This window comes from Taudactylus pleione, unplaced genomic scaffold (genome assembly GCF_031769625.1).
Source record: "Taudactylus pleione unplaced genomic scaffold, aTauple2 ptg000217l, whole genome shotgun sequence".
Lineage (NCBI taxonomy): Eukaryota > Metazoa > Chordata > Amphibia > Anura > Myobatrachidae > Taudactylus > Taudactylus pleione.
In genome coordinates this window covers 5,371,815-5,394,744 of record NW_028284619.1, presented here as the reverse complement: position 1 = coordinate 5,394,744, position 22,930 = coordinate 5,371,815, and the positions used below count along the sequence as shown (strand labels likewise).

Sequence of the window (22,930 nt, the reverse complement as noted above, 5' to 3'; positions counted from 1 at the left end):
GCCTTCTACACGGAGACCCGCGATCGCCGCGGGTATTCTCCTCATTCTGCCCACTTCACTAGGAAGTGGGCAGAATGCGGGAGAAATGCCTACCCTTCCGGGGGTGCGGGGGCTTACCCGAAAAATCAGGATCCTCCCGTGAAAACCGGGAGGGTAGGCATGTATGATTTAATGTGCTTTATTACACACCTGAAGGAAGCATGGAGTCTGGTTTGTATATGCACACTAGTAATAGGCACAATTTTAGGTAAGTCCTACAAGTTACAGTATATACTGTAGTGCAACTTTGGGTTAATTTTTGAGGCGTGGGTCCCCTGGATTGCTTTGGTTGGTCTGCTTCATGTCATCGCATTATACATTCTTTCTTTTTTGCACAATTTTAACACTTTGTTGTTTGCTTTTATTATATTTGTATTTATTTTTCACCTTTCAATGCAGCCACAGCTACTCTTGTCTTTCTTACTTGACTTTTCTCATTATAGCAATGCCCTGGGGTAGCTTGGCTGTGCCGATTTAGAGGTGTCCTGCACTCTGGATTTGATCCCTAGTATCTTAGGGACCTACCCTACAGAAGTTACCTGGATATGGTGGGTAGGCCCATAACCTTGGCCATGATTATGCTAAAAACCTCTATTGATTGCAAAATTTTATTGCATTATGTATTTATATATAATCAGTAATTTGGAGTTGTGCACCTGTGATCTATTTGTTTCTGTGCCTGCAATAAGTCTCAACAGGTAGCACCTCCCATTATAAATATTCAGGGTGTACTTCCGGATAATCCAATATACATCTTCAGGAGGGCCCCAAATTTAAAGTCTAAATTGGTTAGGAGTTTACATCCCACATCACCAAGACATACCAATGTTATTTCGGAAGGTTTTTTTAGATGTGGGACTTGTATTGGTTGTAAGAATATTAAAAATACATTTGGTAATAAAAAAACTGAGGTGATAATTGATAATAAGGAACACAAGATTAAGGATTTCCTGACCTGTCATTCTTTTAATGTTATTTACTGCATAGAATGCACATGTAATAAATTCTATATAGGTCGTACAAGTAGACCTTTAAAAACCAGAATTGGGGAACATCTGCGGAATATACGGAAGGGCATTGAGACCCATGCCCTTTCTAATCACTTTAGGGAAATGCATAATTGTGATACAAGCCACATAAAGAATTTTTATGGGCTTAAGAAAGTGAAAGCGGATATAAGAGGGAGTGATATAGCACAAAAACTAGCTAGAAAAGAAATGCAAATGATACATAATTTTAAAACTCTTAAACCCATAGGACTCAATAAGGATTTTGAGGTTAAATGGTTTTTATAAGATTTTATTATATTTTTGCATATCTGCACAGGTTTTTATTCGATTCATCATTCTATATGTTATTATTATTTTTGTCCACATGGTTTTATTAAATGGTGTTCTTTTGATATATCTTGTTAAAACAGCTGCTACTCATAGGATTTTATTACATTTCTGCATATTGGCACAGGATTTATTATTTTATATGTTGTTTTAAAAGTTATTAATTTTATATTTCTTGTTTCATTTTGTATTTTAAATGGGTCTTCCGATAAAAATCTCTGCAAAAATGGCCGCCGCTATTGAATCTCTAATGCACAGTCAGTAACACAGGAAGTCCGGGAACAGGTGACCGGAAGTGACACAACAAGCATGAAAGAGAGGCTCGGAACACAGACCTGTGGTCAAGATGGGTGCCGATTTACATCACCTCAGGTTACATCAACCGGCTTTAACTGTGGACAGAGATGGAGTGGAGGGAGCGGCTCTCTTAACAGGGAAACCATACCTTTAGTCTGGCAAGTTGATCCATGTCTGGCAATAGGTTTAGCTTATGCTTATTAGGCGGGGTATATATATCGGAAGGCTTTGCATGTCTCCTCATACCTTGAAAAAGATACAATAGTATCGAAACGCGTTGGTGGAGGAGCTGAGTGAGGACTTTTTTGGACACTTCCCAGTTGGTCCGTCTAACAACTACCGGGGACGCCTGAGATTTCGGACTTATGCTTTGTTGTCTACTGATTGGGTAGACCAATTCATCTGGTGAGGGTCCATTTATTCCACACTCGCATTTGTTTCATTCATTATGTTTTAAATCTGTATTTGGAATTAAAAATAGTATTACACTATTTTTGGAATTATTTCTCTCTTTACATATACAACGTTGGAGATTGTGTTTATTAAAAGAAAAAGGAAAACCATTTATTCGGAAGAGAACTACAAGTTTTAATACAAGCTGTTCTGTCTACTTTTTATAGTAGACCATCCCTAATGGTATGAGTCTGAAAAAAGAAGGGGGTCATTGTGATATAAAAGAGATCTTAAATGTATTGCACTATGAAATTTCTTCTGGTTTTTTTTTTTTTTTTGAGGTCTAGTTTATCTTTAAGCGCCTGAGGATTATTGTTGGTAATATTTTTTAAATATATTCAGGGTGTGCAGTCCAGGAATTTTTCCTATACACTCCATTTAATGTGGAGAGCCGCAGGGTTATTAAAGTTTACCCTGCGGTTCCCACCATTGACTACAATGGAGGGAGCCGTTCATTGGCTGAGAGATGGGGGATGACCTCTCTCAGCCAATGAACACTTAGTGGCGGGGTTTCCATGGTGAAATCCCGCCGCTAAGCTGTCACTCGGGAAGTACTGTTCTATAGAATGGTACAAGTTCGTGGATCTGGATTTTCGTGTTTTTTTTTTGCCAAGTCCGGGGATGCCTACTTTGGAACAAAAAATACAGAACCTCGCATAGGAGATGGTGAGTATAGTTTTTCTTCACAGGTCCCCTATGGATACTTTACTGGAGAAGTGGACCGATAGCTACAGGGATACATAGGTGAGTATGTGTACATGTGTGTATGTGTGTGTACATGCGAGTGCATGTATGTTTAATAAACTTATACTGTCACGGTGTGTGTGTCCTGTGTTTTTCTTAAACTTTTTTTTTACAGGTGAACCACAGGTACTAGTGGGCCCTTAATGCCCTGCATGCTGGTACTTGTGGTTCTCCAGTGCTGGTTGCGTAGAATACTAGGGACCCCTACGTCATTTGTCCCCTGTATTTTGGCAACCTGGGATGATTCTGACTAGCCCAGGCTGGTTGTGCTTAAGAATGAGGGACCCTACATCGTTTGTCCCCTGTATTTAAGCACACCCAGCACTGGGTAACTAATACCTGGGGCTAGTTGCTGTTTTTTTTGGGGGGGACACACACCATTTTATTCTTTTTTTTACACAGGTTTTATTTTTTTACCGCGGCAGCACAGACGGTCAGTGCTCTGTGTCAATAACACAGATGCAAGTAGCACGGATCTCCTGGTCCGTGCATGCATCTGTGTAATTGAAATACACAGCAGCACAGACGGGTCTCACTGACCTGTCTGAGGTCTTTGTCAATCACACAGATGAATGTAGCACAGATCTCCCAGGTCCGTGCTACATGCAAATGGGCACCATAATGCTGAGTGGCTTCCTGTCTGCCACTGCATTGCCATTCCTAGATGGGCCACGTGTTTGTGCCACCCACTTCTGTCGCTTAGCATAGTCATCCAGCTATCTCGGTGCAACCTTTTGGCCTAAAAACAATATTGTGAGGTGTTCAGAATAGACTAGAAATTAGTGGAAATTAATGTTATTGAGAGTTTATTAATACTGTAGGAACAAAAAAAGGCCCATTTTGTGTTTTTAGCTGTTTTTTTATTTTTTAAGAAAAATCCAGATCCAAACCAAAACCCGCAAACAAAACACAGAGGTAAGGTTTTGGCAAAACCAATCCAGATCCAAAAGCAGGTGAGATCCAGATCCAAAACCAAAACACGGGGGTCGGCGCACATCCCTAATGAAAACATTGGTACATCGAGCACCATCGGATGCGATCACAGCGCTTGAGGTTGACTATTCCTGGCCGCAAGCACTGCGATCCCTTCAGTGTGAAAAACAAGGAGGTGACATGTACAATGATGCTCCCTGTTAATTATGCATGCCTATGAAACGGCGGTGAAACACACAGGCACGCCTGCGTTCGTACTTTCACTCCCCCGTTTCTAGTGGCCTGCGCCTGTTACCACCCACAAATGGCCTCTCCTGTCACTCATTCAACTGGGCTGTCTATGCTGAGCGAGCGAGTGCTTTCTGATCTGTCACAGTGGATCGCGCACGCACAATGTGATGCATACGCAGAACGCAAATATCGGCCAGCAACGAGTGACCGCATCCTGGCGAGCAGGTCTGAATCAGGTCCACAGTCCTGGGGAAATTGATTATTTTGTATACATTTATTATTTATCCATTCCGTTTTAAAACATTACAAAACAAAAAAATAAGAAAAAATGTTTTTTTATTTAAACCTAGCTATGCAAAAAAATTTGAGGACATTGGGGGTTTCTTTGCCCGATATAAATTGATCAGTGAGAATACTCATAGCATTACCATGGATTACGCTGATCAGGTAATCAGATATAAACAACATGATTTATTACAGTAACGGGAAAGCCAAAATAAATGCATAAACAAAGTAAGCGGGATTTGCACAACAAGTATTAATTGGGTTATAGAGCTAAACAACTACTGTAAATTATAATAGAAAAAAGGTCATACAATCATTGCTTGAAGAAGTGTGTTTATAGACATAGCCAGGGCCAGATTGGCCATCTGGCAGTTCTGGCAAATGCCTGAAGGGCCGATGGCAAAATGGGCCGGTCCAGCTTGCAAGAGCCCTGACTGACTGACATCAAGACTTGCCTCCGGGTTATCTGCTGGGGGCAGACTTTCTGTATGAAGCGGCTGCGTCATGACATCATGTCATACAACCGCTGACTGGCACGAGTAGCCGCCGTTGTATATTATCAGGTGCATGCGTTGTTACGGCTTTCCCGGTGCAGCCGTGTTACAGCTCTCACAGCACATGCAGTATCAGGTCCGGGCATTGGTGGACATCTCGTCTCTACTCTGACTAGATCATCATTACAGGTACAGTAGCTTGGTGATGTTATTTTACAGTGTTAGGCTGGCAATTAAAAAGCAATAATTGAAGAAATATGTATAAGATAATATTAGCCTGCATTCCTCCCTGAACACCATAGGCCATGCTGGCAAGGTATCAGTCTGAGGTTGCGTTAGGCATACTGTAGATATTGTGCCATGTAAAAATTAATTAACATGACAGGTGTTTGAGAACATTAAAAAAAGCTGTGAAACATTGAAATCTTAGGTGAGACTAGGGGGTAAAGTTACTTGTATTGTGGATCAAAGCGCAAATCTCTCTGTACTGACCATTGTTCTATATTTTGAGTGTTTGAAGTAAGGTGATACTTTTTTTGTGTAGAGTTGTGCAGCATATTTTTCTACAGTGATAGCACAGGTAAAATTACCCATACACATATCTTGTAGTATTATCTTGATCAATTTAAAGGGGTTGGATCATAATCCCAACGCCAACATCTCGACAGGAGTCGCATACCGAGACTTGTTGTTCAGATTACTAAATCACCCCTTCTCCCTACCCTAAACCTCCCTCGCCAGTCCCTAACCCCCCCTTAGTGTCTAACCCTAACCTCTCCCTCTCCACACCCTAAACCTAACCCTCCCCACTTATTGCCTATCCCTAACCCTCTTCCTAGTGCCTAACCCTTACATAACCCCCCCCCCCCCGATACTTACCTTTGTTGATGCCAGCGGTCGGTGTTTGCGACTGCTGCCGGGATAGCGGCACCATTATATAGAACGTCTGCATCCCGTGTGACGGGATACTGACTACATTCCATATAAAATACAAAACCACGCATGTTTTGTATTTAACATTATTGCCCTCGTAAATCCATTGGTCAAAACTGCCAATTGCCTTGAAAAGCACCACACAGTATTTGTACCCATGGGCGTAACTACCATAGTTCGAAGGGTGCAGTTCAGGGGCTAAAGTGGGCCGGAACGGGGCGAAACTGTGTCCGTCACTTATTTTAGGAGAAGGAACCAGTTCCGCCTTCTCCGACCCACCTAACCCCGGCGCCGCAGGGAGACTGCATTTGCTGGGCGCCCACTGAGATTTTGTTACCAGCGTGCTATGCAGCCCTACTGATCACTAATAACATATGTGGTTTAGAGTTTGAATCCACTGCACGATGAGCGTGATGTGTGTATTTTTCATACAGAGAACTATATACACTTGTTTGTTCTAATTAATTATATTAGTAAGAGCATAGACTAAGAAGGAGGAGAAGTCAGGAATAGTAAGGGGAGGAGTCTATGCCAGGAGCCATATGTTGACTCTGAGGTGGGCCTGTTTGGGTTAAATGCCAGGGCCTATTTTTAGTCCCAGTCCAGCCCTGGACATAGCTCATTGGTGTTAAGGGGCTAAAACAGGAGTAGGAGCATTATTATGTTATAGAGACCTGCATCTGGTAAGTGGAATAACTGCTGAATCTCACAACCAATCAGATTATTTCCTGTATGGTACTGAACATTCTTAGGGGTCTATTTACTAAGCAGTGTTAGGAGATAGAGTGAAAAGTGATAAGGTGCCAGCTAATCAGGCTGTGTTTTAAAAATGACAGTTGGAAGCTGATTGGCTGGCACCTAATCACTTTTCACTTTGTCTCCTTACACTGCTTAATAAATAGACCCCTTAATGTTCTCCCAGACAATTACTGTGCAATTCTGTTCTAAAATGTCAATTGATTTTATCCCCATAATTATCTCAAGTTACACTAGAAGCATAAATTGATCTTTGATGCTGATTATAGGACACATGTAAGCCTTACCCTGTAGGCTCTCTTTAGTTTTTAAAATACAGTGAGACATTTTAATTAATTTGTTTTAGACATTTACATTTGTTTGTCTAACTCCAAAATGACATCCTGCTTATTTATGCTCTTCCACTGTGAGGGGATAGTTCCCTGATCTGTAAATCGTAAGTTATAATATTTTTCCCATGCAGACTGGAAGTGGCAGATCACCCATTTCCAGTAAGTTAGTGAGGAGTTGTCTGGTGTAATAGACCAGTTACTGTAAGGAGGTCCAGCATCACTGTAGGTTTTGTAGGGAAAGCGTCTGTCATCATCAAGTATAAATAATAAATCACTAGATACAAGAGTGGAACATATACCTGTGAAAAAGTGATCTGTTTTGTACCATCTCCAACCAGCAATAGCTTGAGGACGATGGAACTTCACACTGTGCTTCCCATCATGGTCAGCAATAGTATTCGTACAGACTGCGCCACAAAATGGACACTTTTGCCAGCACCCCGGAAACCCACTAAATAGTATTTCAAGAATCTTTTTTTTCAAATTGATCAGATCACACTTGGAAAAGTCACATTTTAGGTCTTTCACCACAATTTCCATAGCCTGTGTCATGGCCTCTTTCAGAAAATCTATATCTGTTATGTTCTGATATTTCACACTTTTGAGGTCAGCACAGGACAGATTCATCTCACTTCCCAGCTCTGAGCAGAAAGTTTCCAGCCACGAGCTGATGTCGCCATGTCTGTCTCTGACTATTACAGATGATGTACCTATAGCCTGTATTATAATGTTTCTGAAGTGATCCACATTAATGTGCAGGGTGACTGCTATCTTGGTCTTGTCATTATAATACTGGTCAATACATTCCCCAATAAAGGCTTGAACTGCTGATTTAGGATCAGTGACATAATTCATATAATCCTGGAAGTTCTCCTTCTCTGCCAGTGACTTAAGTAGACAGAACTCTAATTTTGATCTGTTCCCATTCAGAGCAAGGTGGTTACTTTTCATGGCACCAGCTAATTGGATTGCAGACTTCTCATACACTCCTTGTTGGATGGATTCCTTTAATGTGTTACACAGAAAGTCGGCCAGTGATGCGATTTGTTTTGTTCCTTCACAAGAGATTTTAAAACTCTGCCAAAAATGTTCTCTCTTACTTTGTAGATAGACAACAAGATCATTGGCTTTTCTAAAGGCATCAGAGATCTGGTTAAATCTGCGGGCAGCCTTTTGGCACAAGAACAGAGACACATACAGTGTGTATTCTCGTACAAATTTAAACTTATGGTCCAACATACAGCTTATTTCTGTATTTAGGATGTTCAGAATTTCATGAAAGTATATAAACTGATAATCCATTTTTTGCTGCTGCTTTTGATCTATATATTCATCTACTCGCTTGTTTAGAGCACGGGTTACGCTTTCTAATTTTTTTCTGTCATCATCTGAAAGCTTTTCATGCATAAAGAGATACTTGCTTTTAGTTGAAATGTACTTGGAGAACTCCTTAACTAAGTTTGTCCACTTATAAGAATTTTTAATTGTATCGACCAGATCGGTTTCTTGCTTGAAACATTCTAGAAAAATATTTTCTAAATGTGTTTTGATTGGTGGTGGGTCAGGAGTATGTATTGCCGCAGTTGCCCCGCTAATGAAAGTATTCCACATTTTATTGAATTTTTCCTGCAAATCTTCATCATTTAAGTTTTTCCCTTCCAAGATCAGGGCCATTTTTCTGCTTTCTGCAAACATTATTTCCTCATATTTATCTTTTATCTTATTTATTTTTTTATTGTCCTTTGATAATGTGATTAGTTCATCTGCTTTTTTCCTTATCTCTGCTATAAGGTCATCTTTAATAGTAGCAATCCTGTTTTCTGTATTCACTCTCCATTGAACTAGTATCTCCCCATCTTTTTCATCATAAAAAAATGTATTTAAATCTTCCAGGATTGTTTTGTATTTTTGTTCAAACTCTTTATTTAGAAACATTACACTCACTGATTTTATTTCATCCTTGTGAATTTGGTTATTGATTTTGGTTTGAAGTGTCAGCATGTGTTCTCTTAGTGTCCATGCCCATTGGCTGTATTTCACTTCCAGTTTGTTGTAAGCTGCAATCTCAAGAGAATTCTTGAAGCTGAACACAAAATTCTCATTGAGCAATGCATTCCACAGGTCACCAACACGGGTTTTGAACATTGAAATGCTTAAAATATTTTGCTGTGCTTCCTGTTTTGCAGAGTTGAGTATGACCTGTCGTAGTGTTTGCACGTTTTGGCTGTAACTTGGGTTTGGAGGAGCCATTGGTGGGTCCCCTTCCCAGAGGTGGGCAAAGTAGTGAATATGAGTGTTTACATCAAATTTGATGACATCATTAAAACAGGTGACATCGCATTGCTCTTGCTGTGCAGCACACAAGGTCATCTCATCCAGTTTTTCCTGAAGTCGTCTTCGTCCCTCCATATTTTTCTCTTTGGCTGTGATTTCTCCAACGTTTTGATGAACAAATAGACAGCTGGGCTGTAGATTGACTCTTTTCATTCTCAGAAATGCTTGGACAGCAATCTGTAGGATGTCTTGCATTTCAGAGGGATTTTCCCCCAAAATATTGATTACTGTAAGGTTACCCAGGCCAATTACAAATGTAGCCAATTCATTGTCATGATTAAGTGCATTTTTGTTTGACAACTCCACAGCTCTTAACCCCTCAGTATCTACAACAAGAACATAGTCAAAGTTCAATTCAGTTCTTAGTTCTTCATCTACCTCTATAAGCTGCATAAATGCTCCTCTAGTACATCTCCCGGCACTTACTGCAAACTGCAGCCCAAACATAGCATTTAGTAAGGTGGATTTACCTGTACTTTGTATGCCCAGTACAGAGAGGACATAAAGCTTTTTGTCTCCTAGTATTTTTATCAGTTCATCCAGAATAGATCGAATCCACATCAATGGCACATGGGCAGCATCACCATCCATCAATTCAACTGGATACCCTGAGACCATGAGACTTGCCACAATTTTTGGCAAATTGGAAAAGCTTTTATTCTCTTTGGGGAAGGTTTGTAAGGCTTCGTAGATTTGCCCAAGTTCTCTCAGAATGTGTTCAAGCCCAAATGTTGACATATTGATCTTATTTGATAGTTTTTCTAAATCTTTCCCCATTTTTTCTATAATCTGTTTATTTTTACCAATTTGCTTTTCCTTCTTTATGTTTGACCACACCTTGTGGTAGTCCTGATAGAACAATGAAAGAGTGTTTGAAGAGAAGTCATCCAAATATATTTTAAACCACTGGAGAAAATACATTCTTGAGCATTGAACATTTGAGTGTAGAATCTGTAGAAAAGATCTCATAAAGTCATTGAGAGGAAAAGCTCTTTTTAGTTGTTTGTTTCTTATTGAATGTTTTTGAGACTCAATGTCACTTCGTTGTTGCTCTATACTTTGGTTGTTTTTTCTCTTGAGTCGAGTCATTTCTTTGTCTTTCGTGCACCACATGTGCCAGAGATCACCCTGTAAAGGAAGAAAATCATCCTTCATGTTGGATACATGTTTTTCTTTTAATATAGAGATCAGAACCTCAGTTTGTTCTCTGCCTTGCTTGCATTGTTCTTTGTCTTCATCAACCATAAATCCAAGAGCTCTGGCAATGTTGGCACATTTGTTAAGGGAGTTCTTTAACTGTAAAGTATTTAATAATGATTGTATAGCTGTTGTTACTTCTTGTAACAATTCTGCTTCATTTCTATTTTTTATACCTATTTTTCTTTTACTTCCTGGTGTTGGTTGACAATGTTATTTGTCTGCAAGTAAACAAATTAATGGTATAGAGGATTTCCATAATTCTCGTAACACACCTTTCCCCTTGGTTTCATTTACATCTGAATCAGTGACCATTATTACAAGGACAGATGAAATTTGTTGCAAGAATTTTACCTGTTGATCATGGTCTCTGGCATCACCATGGAGATTAGTGAATGCGATGCAGTCATCAAATGCATCATCCTCCTTCCCACCTGGACAATACCAGGCAATCTCTATAACACCATCCATTAGCACAGAGTTCTTGGTGCTTCCTTTGCAGTGGCGATGGTAGAAGATGTCATGTCTTTTTTTACTCATCAGCCAATTTATTATCTGGGACTTAGAGGATGTAGATGGGCCAAGACGAATGAAGGATACAATGGGAGTTTCTGTTTCCTTAATAAATTTGTCATTAGATTTATCATTCTCTGTATTATCACCACTTCTAGTTTTCCACTTCTTTTTTACTTCTTGAAAAGACCAAAGTGGGAACTCAATAGAGTTTGTGTTGGGGTTAGTTACTAAAAGTGGTACAGCAAACTGACAGAGTGATAGTTTTGTGTAAATATATTGTCTCATAAAATTGTTAGCACAATAAAAAATTACCATCTGGACATCCATAGGGTGAATTGTTTGTTTACTATTTGTGCTTCGATGCTCAAAATCTTTATTAAAGTCATCAAAGAAATCTTCGAAGATATCACCAGATGTGTCCATATCATTATCTTCATTGCTTGTGTTATCCTGAATGGGATCACTGTTGAATCCACATTGTACATATCGTGCGCGATAATTCAACATGAGCAATTTTTGCAAAAAATGTAAAGGAAGTTGTTTTTCTTCCAAAATCTGTGTTTCAGAGAGGGAAGATCTACAGATCTTATGGAAGTCAGCGGTCTTCATTTTTTGTGGATAATACTTGTCAAGGTCCAGTCTCCTCAATAATTGCATAAAGTGTGTATTCATGTTGCTGCAGTCCATTTCTTCATCATTTGTCATATCTTTTGCTCCTTCCTGGCATAGATTATTAAGTTCATTAGCAATTTCATCTGTTTTAAACTCTTTTTTAATGTGTCCGTAGCTAAATGCTCTTAGGTCATCTTCCATTTTACTCCAATCAATATGTTCTGAATGTTGTTCAATTATATAATTGACATTGGGTGAAAGACAGCCTATCAGGTGTTTCTTTATAAAATTTAAACGTTCTCCTTTTTGTTCCAGAGAGATTTCTTTATACTGACCTACAGATGTCAAACCTGTGTACAGGACGAATGCTTGAGCCCGCTGAGCACATTGACTTCTGAGGTTTGTGTACTCCTGATACACTTCATGCATCTGATTTCTCATAAACTCAATATCTTTAGATCCTAAAAGGTCCCGGAAGTAGTGATTTTTCATACAATACCCAGAGTTATTTGCAATGCAGATAACCAATAATTCTGTGTCAGTTTGTTTTATCTTCCTCATAGTTCTCAGGAAGGAATACAATGAGAGACTAATGTGTATTGTAGCTTTAACCTTTGCTTGTTGGTGATCTCCTGTGGATGACATCATGGCAACACTAGCATGTAGAACCTCTTCCATTGAATTATGAAAAACATCAATGAGCTCCTTAAAATTAGACACATAAATCTGATCAAGCTCATCCTTCTCAGAATCATAAATCCATCTCATAATAATTGAAGAATTGAGGAAGTTATCAACAGAATAAATATGTGGTTCAAGTAGCTGTTGCAATGAAACTTTTATGAGATATGTGTCTTGTTCAGAACTATCTTTGTATTTCTTAACAATACTCACTAAAAATTCTTGTAGATTCTTATCTGATAGACATAATGTCACCCAAGCACTATAACTTCTTGTGGCTTCATTGAGCGTCTGTTTAAAGTCAATCAGCTCCTTTAAATGTTCTTTGGAATTGTCAACATTCCAGGATTTCACTCCTTGTAAGAACAGTTTTGTTTTATCCAAATCATCTACTAGATGTTCTCCCACCATCATTTCAGGGGTGAGACCAGTCACTGATGTATAATGATCAATTAGGCAAGAAGTAAGTTTAAAACTATCTTTGAACTGATCCTTGTGATTGTCTGTAATGATCTTCCATATAGGTATCAGCTGAAATCCTCGATCTATGACACTCCAGGTTCTGCTACTGGTTACAAGTCCCAATTTCCAATGGACGAGAGAATCAGCTTCTGGTGGACCCCCTGTTTTGGTTACAGAAAGCTGAATATTTTTCTGAAATGTGGATATTTTAGACTTCTTTGAGGAACCCTGTGAATTTGTTGTTGACAAGTCAATGCCTCCTCCACTCCCAGCATAACTAACACCCATGTACATATTTAGTGCTTCAGATGTCATTTCTTTTGCTTCTTGCAACTGACTGGTAGAAACTCCTTGAATGGAAGCTTTCCACCAGTATATTCCTCCAAAGTGTAGGGGACCGAGGTTGGCATGTGAGCCAAATCTCTGGAAAAATTCAGCACATCTTGCTGCTAAAATATGTTCATTTGAATTTATATCAATTAACTGTTCAATGTCTTTTAATGTCTTTAGTGCAGCCTGGGAAAGTCTGAGCTGGTCCATTGTAAAGTAAAAGGAAGCTAGAGGGATGTAGTTATATCTGGTTGTACACACATAAGTCTGCTCTCTGGATTCTTTTCTAACTTTGTCAGACTCTGATGAGTTTCTGGAACCAATACTGCTGCTTAGGCCGAACCCCATAAATCCAACACTAAATGAACTATTTAAACTAAACCCAATCTTTTCAACAAGTCTTTGAAATTGTGATTCCTCTTCATGAGATGTAAATTCCTTTTGCTGCAAAAGTGGTTTTTGCTCTGGTCCAACAAGTCTGAAATTTTCTGGAATGCATAGAAGTGGTTCACGTTTCTTAAACACATCTTCAATATTTTTTGTTTGGAAGATTCCCTCAAGTGCCAGCCCCCCAGAAGCACATTTAATGATGTCTTCATCACATAAGTTCTCTTTCTTTAGATATGATTCCTCTCTAAGCTTAGTTTGGTTTTCAAAGTAATCTATCAGATCCACAAATGGTTTTTCAGGAGGTGCTGAGCATTCAGTAGGCATCTCCAGGGCTTTCCACATTTCTTCTTCACTCTGCTTGACAATCTCATCTTGTCGACTTTTCCCTTCAGAACTTAACTTTTTTAACTGCGTTAATATCTTAGAAGCTTGTTCATTTTTATTTTTCAGTGACTGACATCGCTTCTCTTGTGCTTCTGCAATCTGTACACTGCTGTCTGGAATATTAAATAGCCTATGCAATGCTCTTCTTTCCCAGGGGAATCTGATGTTTTCCTCTAGTAGTGAGCAGTCTTCAGGCTGTATATACTGTAATGACTGAATATTTCTAATGCCCAGTTTTTCTTCTAGCACACAGCACCAGTGCTCTGGATCCAAGCCAGTCTCTTTCAGTTTGATGACCAGCTCTTCAGCAGCAGAACTGTCATCTGGTTCTTGAGGTTCTCCTGACATTTCTGTCGAAGAATCAAAGATAACTTGTTAATAAAGTGAATTGTACCTTATTAATATTTAAACTTTACCTGCATATTATAATTAACAGATATTTCTTTTCTGCTCTTTTGTAAACAAATGGATGTTATTATATGCATATTAGTATGTGACTTATAAATTTGTTTCAAAATGTGTATATGCAAATATACAAAGCAGGAAAGTCTATACTGGGCTTAAATCAGAAGTTGACACTGCTGCCAAAGAAAAGAGAAAAGGGTGATGCTTTCACACTAAAGAGAATATAAACCAATAGATATTAAATATAAATTGTATTCAGTTGTATAATACATACAAAATATATATATGACCAATAACTCCCGAGAGTAGAGAAAAATATTATCTCATATATCTAATACAAGGTAAATACCAATATAAAATGCATATAAGAGTCTAAGCACATGAAGAAATTGAATACCACACTTAATAAAATACAGTATTTCAATCACAGTCCCTCACCAGTGTAAACTGGTAGGTAGTCAGTAATATAGAGGAGCACAATTTATGTAACTTCCTAAGTGTTAGTATGAGAGAATAACAAATAATCTAACTTATCTGTGTGTGCACAAGTCTCAGCCTGAATTCAATAAAATAGGCACAAAGATATGTTGTAGTTGATGAGCTGGTATGTAAATATCAGGACTACTAGGTTTAAGTGAGATCATAGATAGATGCTCCAATTATAGTATGCAATCGGGAAGCCGACTGCCTTAATACTGGCAGCCGGCTTCCTAACTGTCATATCCCGGCGAGGGTGAAATGCCGGGCGCCTAGATGTAGACGCCCGGCATTTTCTTGACGCCGGGAGACCGGCGCCCTGCATCCCGATCGTAGTGATGCCAGGTGCGGCGAGCGGACAGCCGCGGGGGGAGGGTTAGGTTTAGGCCACCCGGGGGGGACTAAGGGTTAGGCACCCCCCGGGAGGGTTAGGCTAGGGGGAGGGAGGGTTAGGCACCCCCGGGGGGGACTTAGGGTTAGGCACCCCCCCGGGGGACTTAGGTTTAGTCAGCGGGGAAGGGGGTGGTTAGGGTTAGGCACTTAGGGGGGGGATTAGGGTTAGGCACCCCTAAGGGGGGTTAGGGTTAGGGGGGTTAGGTTAGTATATACTTACCTATCCACGATCGGGATTTCCAGCGCTGTCGGGAACTCTGCTGATGTCGGGCTGCCGCTGCCGGCGGTATTTCATACCGATTCCCCAATTATCAATATAGGGTCTCTCACCACTCAGCCATACCCATCACTAGCTGATGACGTCTTTTTCATTTGTTTATGGCGTCTTGTATATGTTAATATGTAAATGCTACTTTCTGCCTTCCACCAGTGCAGATACCTGCACCGGAATGTGCAGGCCCTAAGATGCCTTTCAGCACCCCTGTGCACAGAAGCACCGCCAGTGGTATTAGACAGTCCACCATCATAATCAGCATTGGCAGTTGCACCTGCCGATGGCAGGCACAGCATCTCCATCTGAACATGGCCTCTATATAATCAGCTGTGCGTCTCAGAATGCAGCCCGCAACACTGCCATTATGCGCCCACGCTCCCTCCTGGCCACCACCCAAGATCACCCATTACTTTGCCTTGTCATCTATGATGCCAGCGCCTCCATACGCAACAGCATCTTTGTGCGTACAGGTATAATAATGCATGCATCATAGGGGTTTTCAGAATAATGTGGTCAGACACAGTAGCAAATAATCGATCTACTGAGCAAATATTGACATTGTGCTCAGTTATGACGGGTACTCTGCCATATATAGTAATTCAGATATATGCAAGTCTATGAAAATACTGCTCATGAGCAACAGACTAAGCTCCAGTGGCATCACAAGGGGGGTGCGGACTGCACCCGGATGTCACCCGCCAAGGGGTAACCCCAATGCATCCACTCAACAGGAGCGGAGTGCTGCACTGTAGCATTACATACAGCACTTGGCTCCTGACAGTGAGGGAGCCGGCGGTACACACAGACTGGTCCCCAGAGGCATTGCACATCACTGGGACCCCTGGAGTGACTAAAATGGGGGTTCGGGCCATGACGTCATTCCCCCTACCCATGAGACCATTCCCCCTTACCCACAAGGCCACGCCCCCTTTTTGCACTACAAGTCGATCCCCACCGGGTGTCACCAGGGGGAGGGACGCCACTGCTAAGCCCCAAGTACTGCTGCCAGGCCCGCCAAGAGCTGTGGCGGGCCCCGGTAATAGGGGGCGTGGCCTAATCGTGGGAGGCGTGGCGCAAAGCCAGGGGGGGTGTGATCAGTGTAATCGCTCCCCCGCACAGGCATAGGAGACTGCTGTGGCTGCTGCTCAGCAGCCACGAGCAGTCTCCAACTGCAGCTCAGCACACGCTATGTGCTGGGCTGCTGTGAGGGGGGGAGCGGCGCCAGACATGGGCCCCCGCCGGGCCCCTCAGGAAGCCCGGGCCATCTGTACCCGCTCCCCCCCCCTCTCGGCGCCCCTGACTGCTGCTAATAACAAGGACAATAAAATAATATTGATGCAAAATTAATATTAAAAAAGCAAAGAGAAATAACAGTGTACTCTTTTTCTTGGAATGGTATCAGGGCCGGATTATAGGCATGGCGACAGGGGCAGTTGTCCTGGGGCCCCACACATAGAGGTATCCTAAACACTGTACCAGCCCCCCGACCACACATCCCCCTTGATCACCCATTTTTTTTTCTTCTATCGGAGCCACTTGTCACGGCCTGCAATTAAGCCCCACCCCTCCTATAATTTGGCTCCGCCTCATCTTTTATCACGCTGGTCCAACTTCTGCTGCCTCTGAAACCAGAAGTAAGCAGTAATGTATATGTGCATGAACTATGTCTATATGTGTATATATATATATATATATATATATATAATACACACAGTATATATTACAATAAACGACAAAGGCACCTCCTAGTGCAATAAAGTGCAAATGCATCCAATGTGTGCTCAGTAAAACTGATAAGTGGACCCGTACCAAATAAAAGAATAAATAGGCTTATCTCAGTGTTTTCCCACAGGTAAATACGAATTCATCCAGCGTATGGTTTTTCATAGATTTTAATGGAACTCTTGTATCAAGTAGCAGGTTTTCTCTTACAGAGGGGCATATTCAATAGGCTGCGAAACACCCGCACCTGCAAGGTTTTTCCTGCAGATGCGGGTTTTTTGCTACTCTATTAGGTGCGTGTTTTTTTTAAAACACGCGCCAGGAGGTTTTTTTTCACGCACCTCCTGAGCAAGCATGATTTTTTTCTAAAATCGATGATTTTAGGTAAAATCACCGGGACTTGCTCTGACACCCCTGCGGCACCCCCCCCTGAGAACTAATTAAGCAATTGGAAGTATCCAATTAGCTTAATTAGTCCTTAATTGCTTACCTCCTGCAGCGCTGTCTTCTTCATCCTGTGTCGGGAGAGGGTTCCTCTGCAGCAGCTGTGAGTATGTCAGTGTGTGTGTGTGTCCAACTGTCAGTGTGCCCCCGCAGTGTTTGTGTGGCCCCCCCGGAATGTGTGCTGGGAGAACTACATCTCCCAGCAGCCCTTGCCCCTCCCACTAGTCCCTGGGACTCCCGGCAGCCCCCCTCTCCAGTAAGAAGAAAGAGGGGAGGCCACCGGGAACCGGGGAGACTACTGCAGACCCCCGGCAAGGTAAGTGACTTTTTTTTTTTTTAAATTAAAATACGCGGCGCATTCAGAACTGAAAACCCTGCGACCAGTATTTTTGGAATTGAATAACAGGTATCGGGAGCACGCATACCCGCGGTATTTCTAATTTGGGCGCGAGGGGCACAAGGTTTTTACCTTGATAAACCTCGCACCCAATTGTATATGCCCCAGAGACTCTGCCTTTCCTTTCCAACATATGCTCTCTGAAGGTTCCCCTGTTAGACAGGGAGCAAGTCTGGCAGCCCACTCCTCCTCAGGCCATTTTAAACATGCAGTAGTATGCGAAAAGGTCCACAGAAAAGCTTCAACATCATCAGATGGAGTAAGCTTCTATAACACCTCTCATGCCCACCTTTCCTTATTTCAGTTAACTCTACATGTATTAACTAAAATTGAATTTGTTGTCCTTGCATCTGTACTTGATGCACTGCTGCCAGAGCTTGTTGCCCTGCAGCTATTTCAGCAAAACATCAAAAGCTCCTCCATATTACACTGCTTTATCCCTTTATGGACAAAGTTAGGAGGCTTTATAAATTCTCTTTTGAAAGCCAGATTCCCAACAAACTATATCAGCTGGCTTCTCTTAAAACTGCACCACATTCCCTGGCCATTCACTCATACACAGGAATTAAGCAGCTTTTATATTGTGCACAATTTGCATATACACAGACATATTATCATTGTGAACAACTGCCATTTTATGGCTGGCCTGCCACACTCACCCACCCAGCTGCTAGTAAAGGGTAACGTCCTGCAAAGCATCTCACTGCTGCTGTGGGTGGATCCAGTCACTGTATTTGGGCTCTTGCTGTGTAGCAGTATCCAGCAAGAGTCCCTGTTCGGGCGCCAAATGTGACAAGGATCACATAGACCGGGTAAAATCCATCAGTAGCTTTTATTGCTCACCACAGGCAGGTACACAGGATATGGCAGTTTCACAGGCAAGATGTATACAAAGTCTCCCAATACAGCAATATTTCTTCAGTGAACTTGCAGGTTCAGGAACCCTAACACTAGTCACCCCCCCAGGCCTATAAGATGGGTGACTATTTCACCATGAGGCTCAGTTTCCCCAGTGCCTCTGCCGTTCTTAAACCAGCTTCTCACAGGAGTCTGTAATCAGCTGTCTTTCCAGGCACTGATTGAGGCAACACCTGAACTGGACATTAACACCATCCTAATGCCTTTGCTCTGCCAAACCTGGGAGATCTGGATATTCCACACTTACTTCATGTGGAATTATGCTGACCCTGTCACAATATATATTTACAGGTAGCCTGATGTCTGTGTATATATATATATATATATATATATATATATATATATATAAAATGTCAAAATATAAATATATTATAAGGGTACAGTCGTGCCCTTTTATTAAGGCTGAATCGAAAAAAAATGGAAATCTCCATAGAGAATTCCGGAGGGGGGGCATTATGTTTAAGGGACTACACCTCAAAAGCTATTGGAGGTACCGAGCTAAAATTTGGCGAGGGAACGTAGAATTAAAATGAGGATTTGGGAGGAATCTAAAGTTCCAACTGACACTCTCAGTTAGGACCACTTTTCTGCTGTTCTCTATGGGGGATTTTTGGGAAGTCATAACTCAGGGTAGGGGGTGAATTTAGACTTGGGGTTTGTTTTATTAGGTAGCTATTGTTTCAGGGTAGGGCCTTTTGGGGTTCAGGTAATTGAGAAAGTTACCAGCTTTAAACTACTACCTCACAATTGAGCCAATGTAGAGATACTTTAGGAAGATTCAATTCCTTGCGCAGCCTCAGTAGGAGCCTCCAGCAGGTGTACTCACTGTGGATTCACTTGGGTGCACCAATATGGCTGGCCAGTGCGGGCGGTAGAGGTGGTGGTCTTGGGGAAAAAAGCGGTCGTTAGCTGCGGCCGGGACCCGGGGGAGGGGGGGAGCGGGCGTTAAGTGCGGCCGGGACCTGGGGATGGTAGGGAGCATTAGCGGCAGCAGTGGCAGTGCAGGAGGTGGTGGTGCAGGCAGCAGGACCCGGGGGAGTTAGCAGCAGACAGATGCAGGCTCGGATCTGAAATATCCATGATACCTGCATCTGTGTATAAATAAACAAACACAAAAGCAGGGACGGGATCAATGAGACCCATCTGTGCTTCTGTGTTTAAAAAAAAAGAAATCTTATATATAAAAAAAAATAGCATGCCCCCCCCAAAAAAAAAAACAACCAGCACCGGGCTTTGGAAAGCCAGTACTGGTTGTGCTAAATACAGGGGACAAACAAAGTAGGGGTCCCTCGTATGAAGCATAACCAGCACCAGACTTTGAACAGTAGTTCCACAGCAAAAGACAATATTTTAACTCTTTACTTGCACCACACTTTACATAATCAACCCGGCAACCACTGGCTAGGGGGGGTCTCCAGCTCCCCATGGATCCTTGGCCTGGGCTGACAAGCAGTCAGGGGTGATGCTTTGACTGGGGGGCCCATTGATAGGGCTCCCCTGGCTGTAGCATCACCACCCCCGCTAGAAAGGGTCCAGTGCTGGTTCTGGTAAATATAGGGGAACCCTATGCATTTTTTACAGTGTATTTCCAGAACCAGGACTGGATCAGAGCCCAGTGCTGGTTGCGATGAATACTGGGGACCCCTAAATCATTTGTCCCCTGTACTTTGGCAACCGGGACTGGTTCTGAAAAGCCCGGTGCTGGCTGTGCCTCATACAGGGACTCCTACATCTTTTGTCCCCTGTATATAGCACAACCAGTACTGGGTCTCCAAAGCCCGGGGCTGGTTGTTCCTGGGGTGATGTGGGGGCACGCAGTTTTCTTAAAAAAAATTTATTATACTTTTATTCCTTTTTTTTTAACATAGATGCATGGACGGATCTATCCATGCATCTGTGTCTTATTGATTTTTTTTCAAGTGCAAGCCACACGGATCACACTGATCTATGCGTGCATCTCTATTTATTTTACACAGATGCCTGCATTATGGATCTCACTGATTCATGTATGCATTCAGCCATCTTCAGAACTTGCACAATAGTTCCCAAATCAAAATGTGCTGTTTAAGCACCATATGATGTCCTGGAGTGTCGGGGAGTGTCCAAGGGAAATCGTTCATGATATCGCATAGTGAGCACATCGTTCCATGTTTAGGGGTCTTAAGAAGCAGTTCAGAGCTGGGACTATCAGCACCAGTGAGCCTTGCTGTCCCCCGCTGCTGCCCTTGTGCACTGCCCCACTGCTGCCACTACCCCGCATGCCTGCTCCCTCAGCCGTCTCTCCCTCTGCACCCCCATAACACCTCCTGCGTGCTGTCCCTTCCACCACCAGCGCTAGTGTACCATTTTGTTGCCTTTCTCCCCTGCAGGTGGCCCGGTTTGCTGCTTCCGTCCCTGATGGTTAATAAATTATAAAAAAGCAATGAAATTCCATAGACAAAAAACCTTACGGTTCACATGTCCCATTAAGGCTTCTTAGACATGATCTGAAATTTCACAAAACCTATAGAACATAGGTATAGCACAAATGGGAGAACACACAACAGTAGGGATTGGGGAAGACAGATTGGTGCAGAAGGGGAGGAAGACAGAGTGGTGTGGGTGGGTGGGGAGACAGAGTTACATGGTTGGGGGGGATAGAGTGGTGAAGATGCAGGAAGAAAGAGTGCCACAGATGAGAGGAAGACAGAGCGGCATGGCAGTGGTGCAGAAGGAAACAGTGGCACAGATGCAGGGTGGTGCGGCTGGGGAAAGACAAATTGGTGCAGATGAGGGAACACAGACTAGCACAGTTGGGAGACCACACAGCAGTAGGGATTGGGGAAGATATAGCAGCATGGAGGTGTATAGGGGAAGAAAGTCTACATGCATAGACATAGTATAATAATTTTAGCAATTAGGGAGCTGAATGTGTATTTTGAATAAGATGGATGTATGGCGTGAGAAGATGGAAAATTTGGTGTCCGTTGAGCTCTTGTTTAGTACTGAACATGAGCAATTGGCTCTAACTGATGAAAAGGCTTAACGTGTCCTGTTTGAGATTAATGATTTTGAGGCACTACCGGCTGAATGTGCTTTGGATACTTATCACAAGATTTTACATTTAGAAAAAAGAGAGGTAGATTTGTTACTTCATGGGCAATTTTTGTCAGATTATTTTTGCAAAAAACAAATTCCATTTGGATTCAGATTGAAAAATATCCCCACGATTAGTAGAAATATTCAGTTTTTTCAGCAGATGGTGCTCAGTACTTAACAAGTGCTCATTTGACTTGTTATTATTGGTGATTGAGGAGGTGTGTGTGGACCTCAAAGAAGTTAGGACTGAGATTGCAAACTTTCATCCTACAGCTCTCACAACTTTACAAAGCGATAATACAGAACAGTGGATTGACAAATTGAAACAGCAGGTGGAGAGGTACCGCAAAGACCTTATAGCATTTAAACGTGCAAAACTTGATAAGGTGACACGTGATTATCAAGACCATCATGTCTATAGATCAGGGATGTGGAACCTCCTGCCTAGATACCGTATAAGGCCCGCAGAATCATTTGGTTTGGCCCTCTGAGTTTTTTTCTGCTAGCCTCATCTGGCTAACAGGGTGTCTAGAATGGCACCCTTCAGCCCGAATCTATGCAGCAGTGCCGCCTGAAGCATCCTTAGGACACTTCAGACGGTCACACCGCTGCCCTTTCAGCTCTCCGGAGCATTCTCAGGATGACTGCCAGCATCCTCAGGATTCTCAGGGCATTGCTGTCATCACCGGCGATTGTGGCCCCGCCCCTGTGTGATGTCACACAGAGGAGGCGTGGCCTGCACCGGGCCCGTAAATAATGTTATATATATCAAAATGGCCCACGGCAGAAAAAAGGTTCCCCATCCCTGCAATTGATGGTTAACGGGTAATGATAACTACCCACAGAGATGTAGGAATCAGAGATTTCGTACACAGCCATCTCAATTTGACAGTTGTACCTCTTCTGACCATGACTCCTCTGATACCCAATTTGACTCTAGACCACCATTACCTAGGTTAATACTCGATCTCAATTGGGAACATTTCCATTAAATGCAGAAGGCTCCACCCAAGGTGGGGCAAATATAAGGGGAAAGAAAAAATAAACTCAGGCGAAAATGCAGGGGGGTCAGTAATCAATTT

General features: G+C 42.1%; 1 protein-coding gene across 1 annotated transcript; it reads right to left on the bottom strand.

The window, feature by feature from the left end:
* Nucleotides 1-6,748: 6,748 nt before the first annotated feature.
* LOC148517431 (interferon-induced very large GTPase 1-like) lies at nucleotides 6,749-14,088 on the bottom strand. Its single transcript, XM_088478701.1, is given in 1 exon segment — nucleotides 6,749-14,088. A coding segment is annotated over 1 exon segment (7,236 nt). The 3' UTR covers nucleotides 6,749-6,852.
* Nucleotides 14,089-22,930: the final 8,842 nt, after the last annotated feature.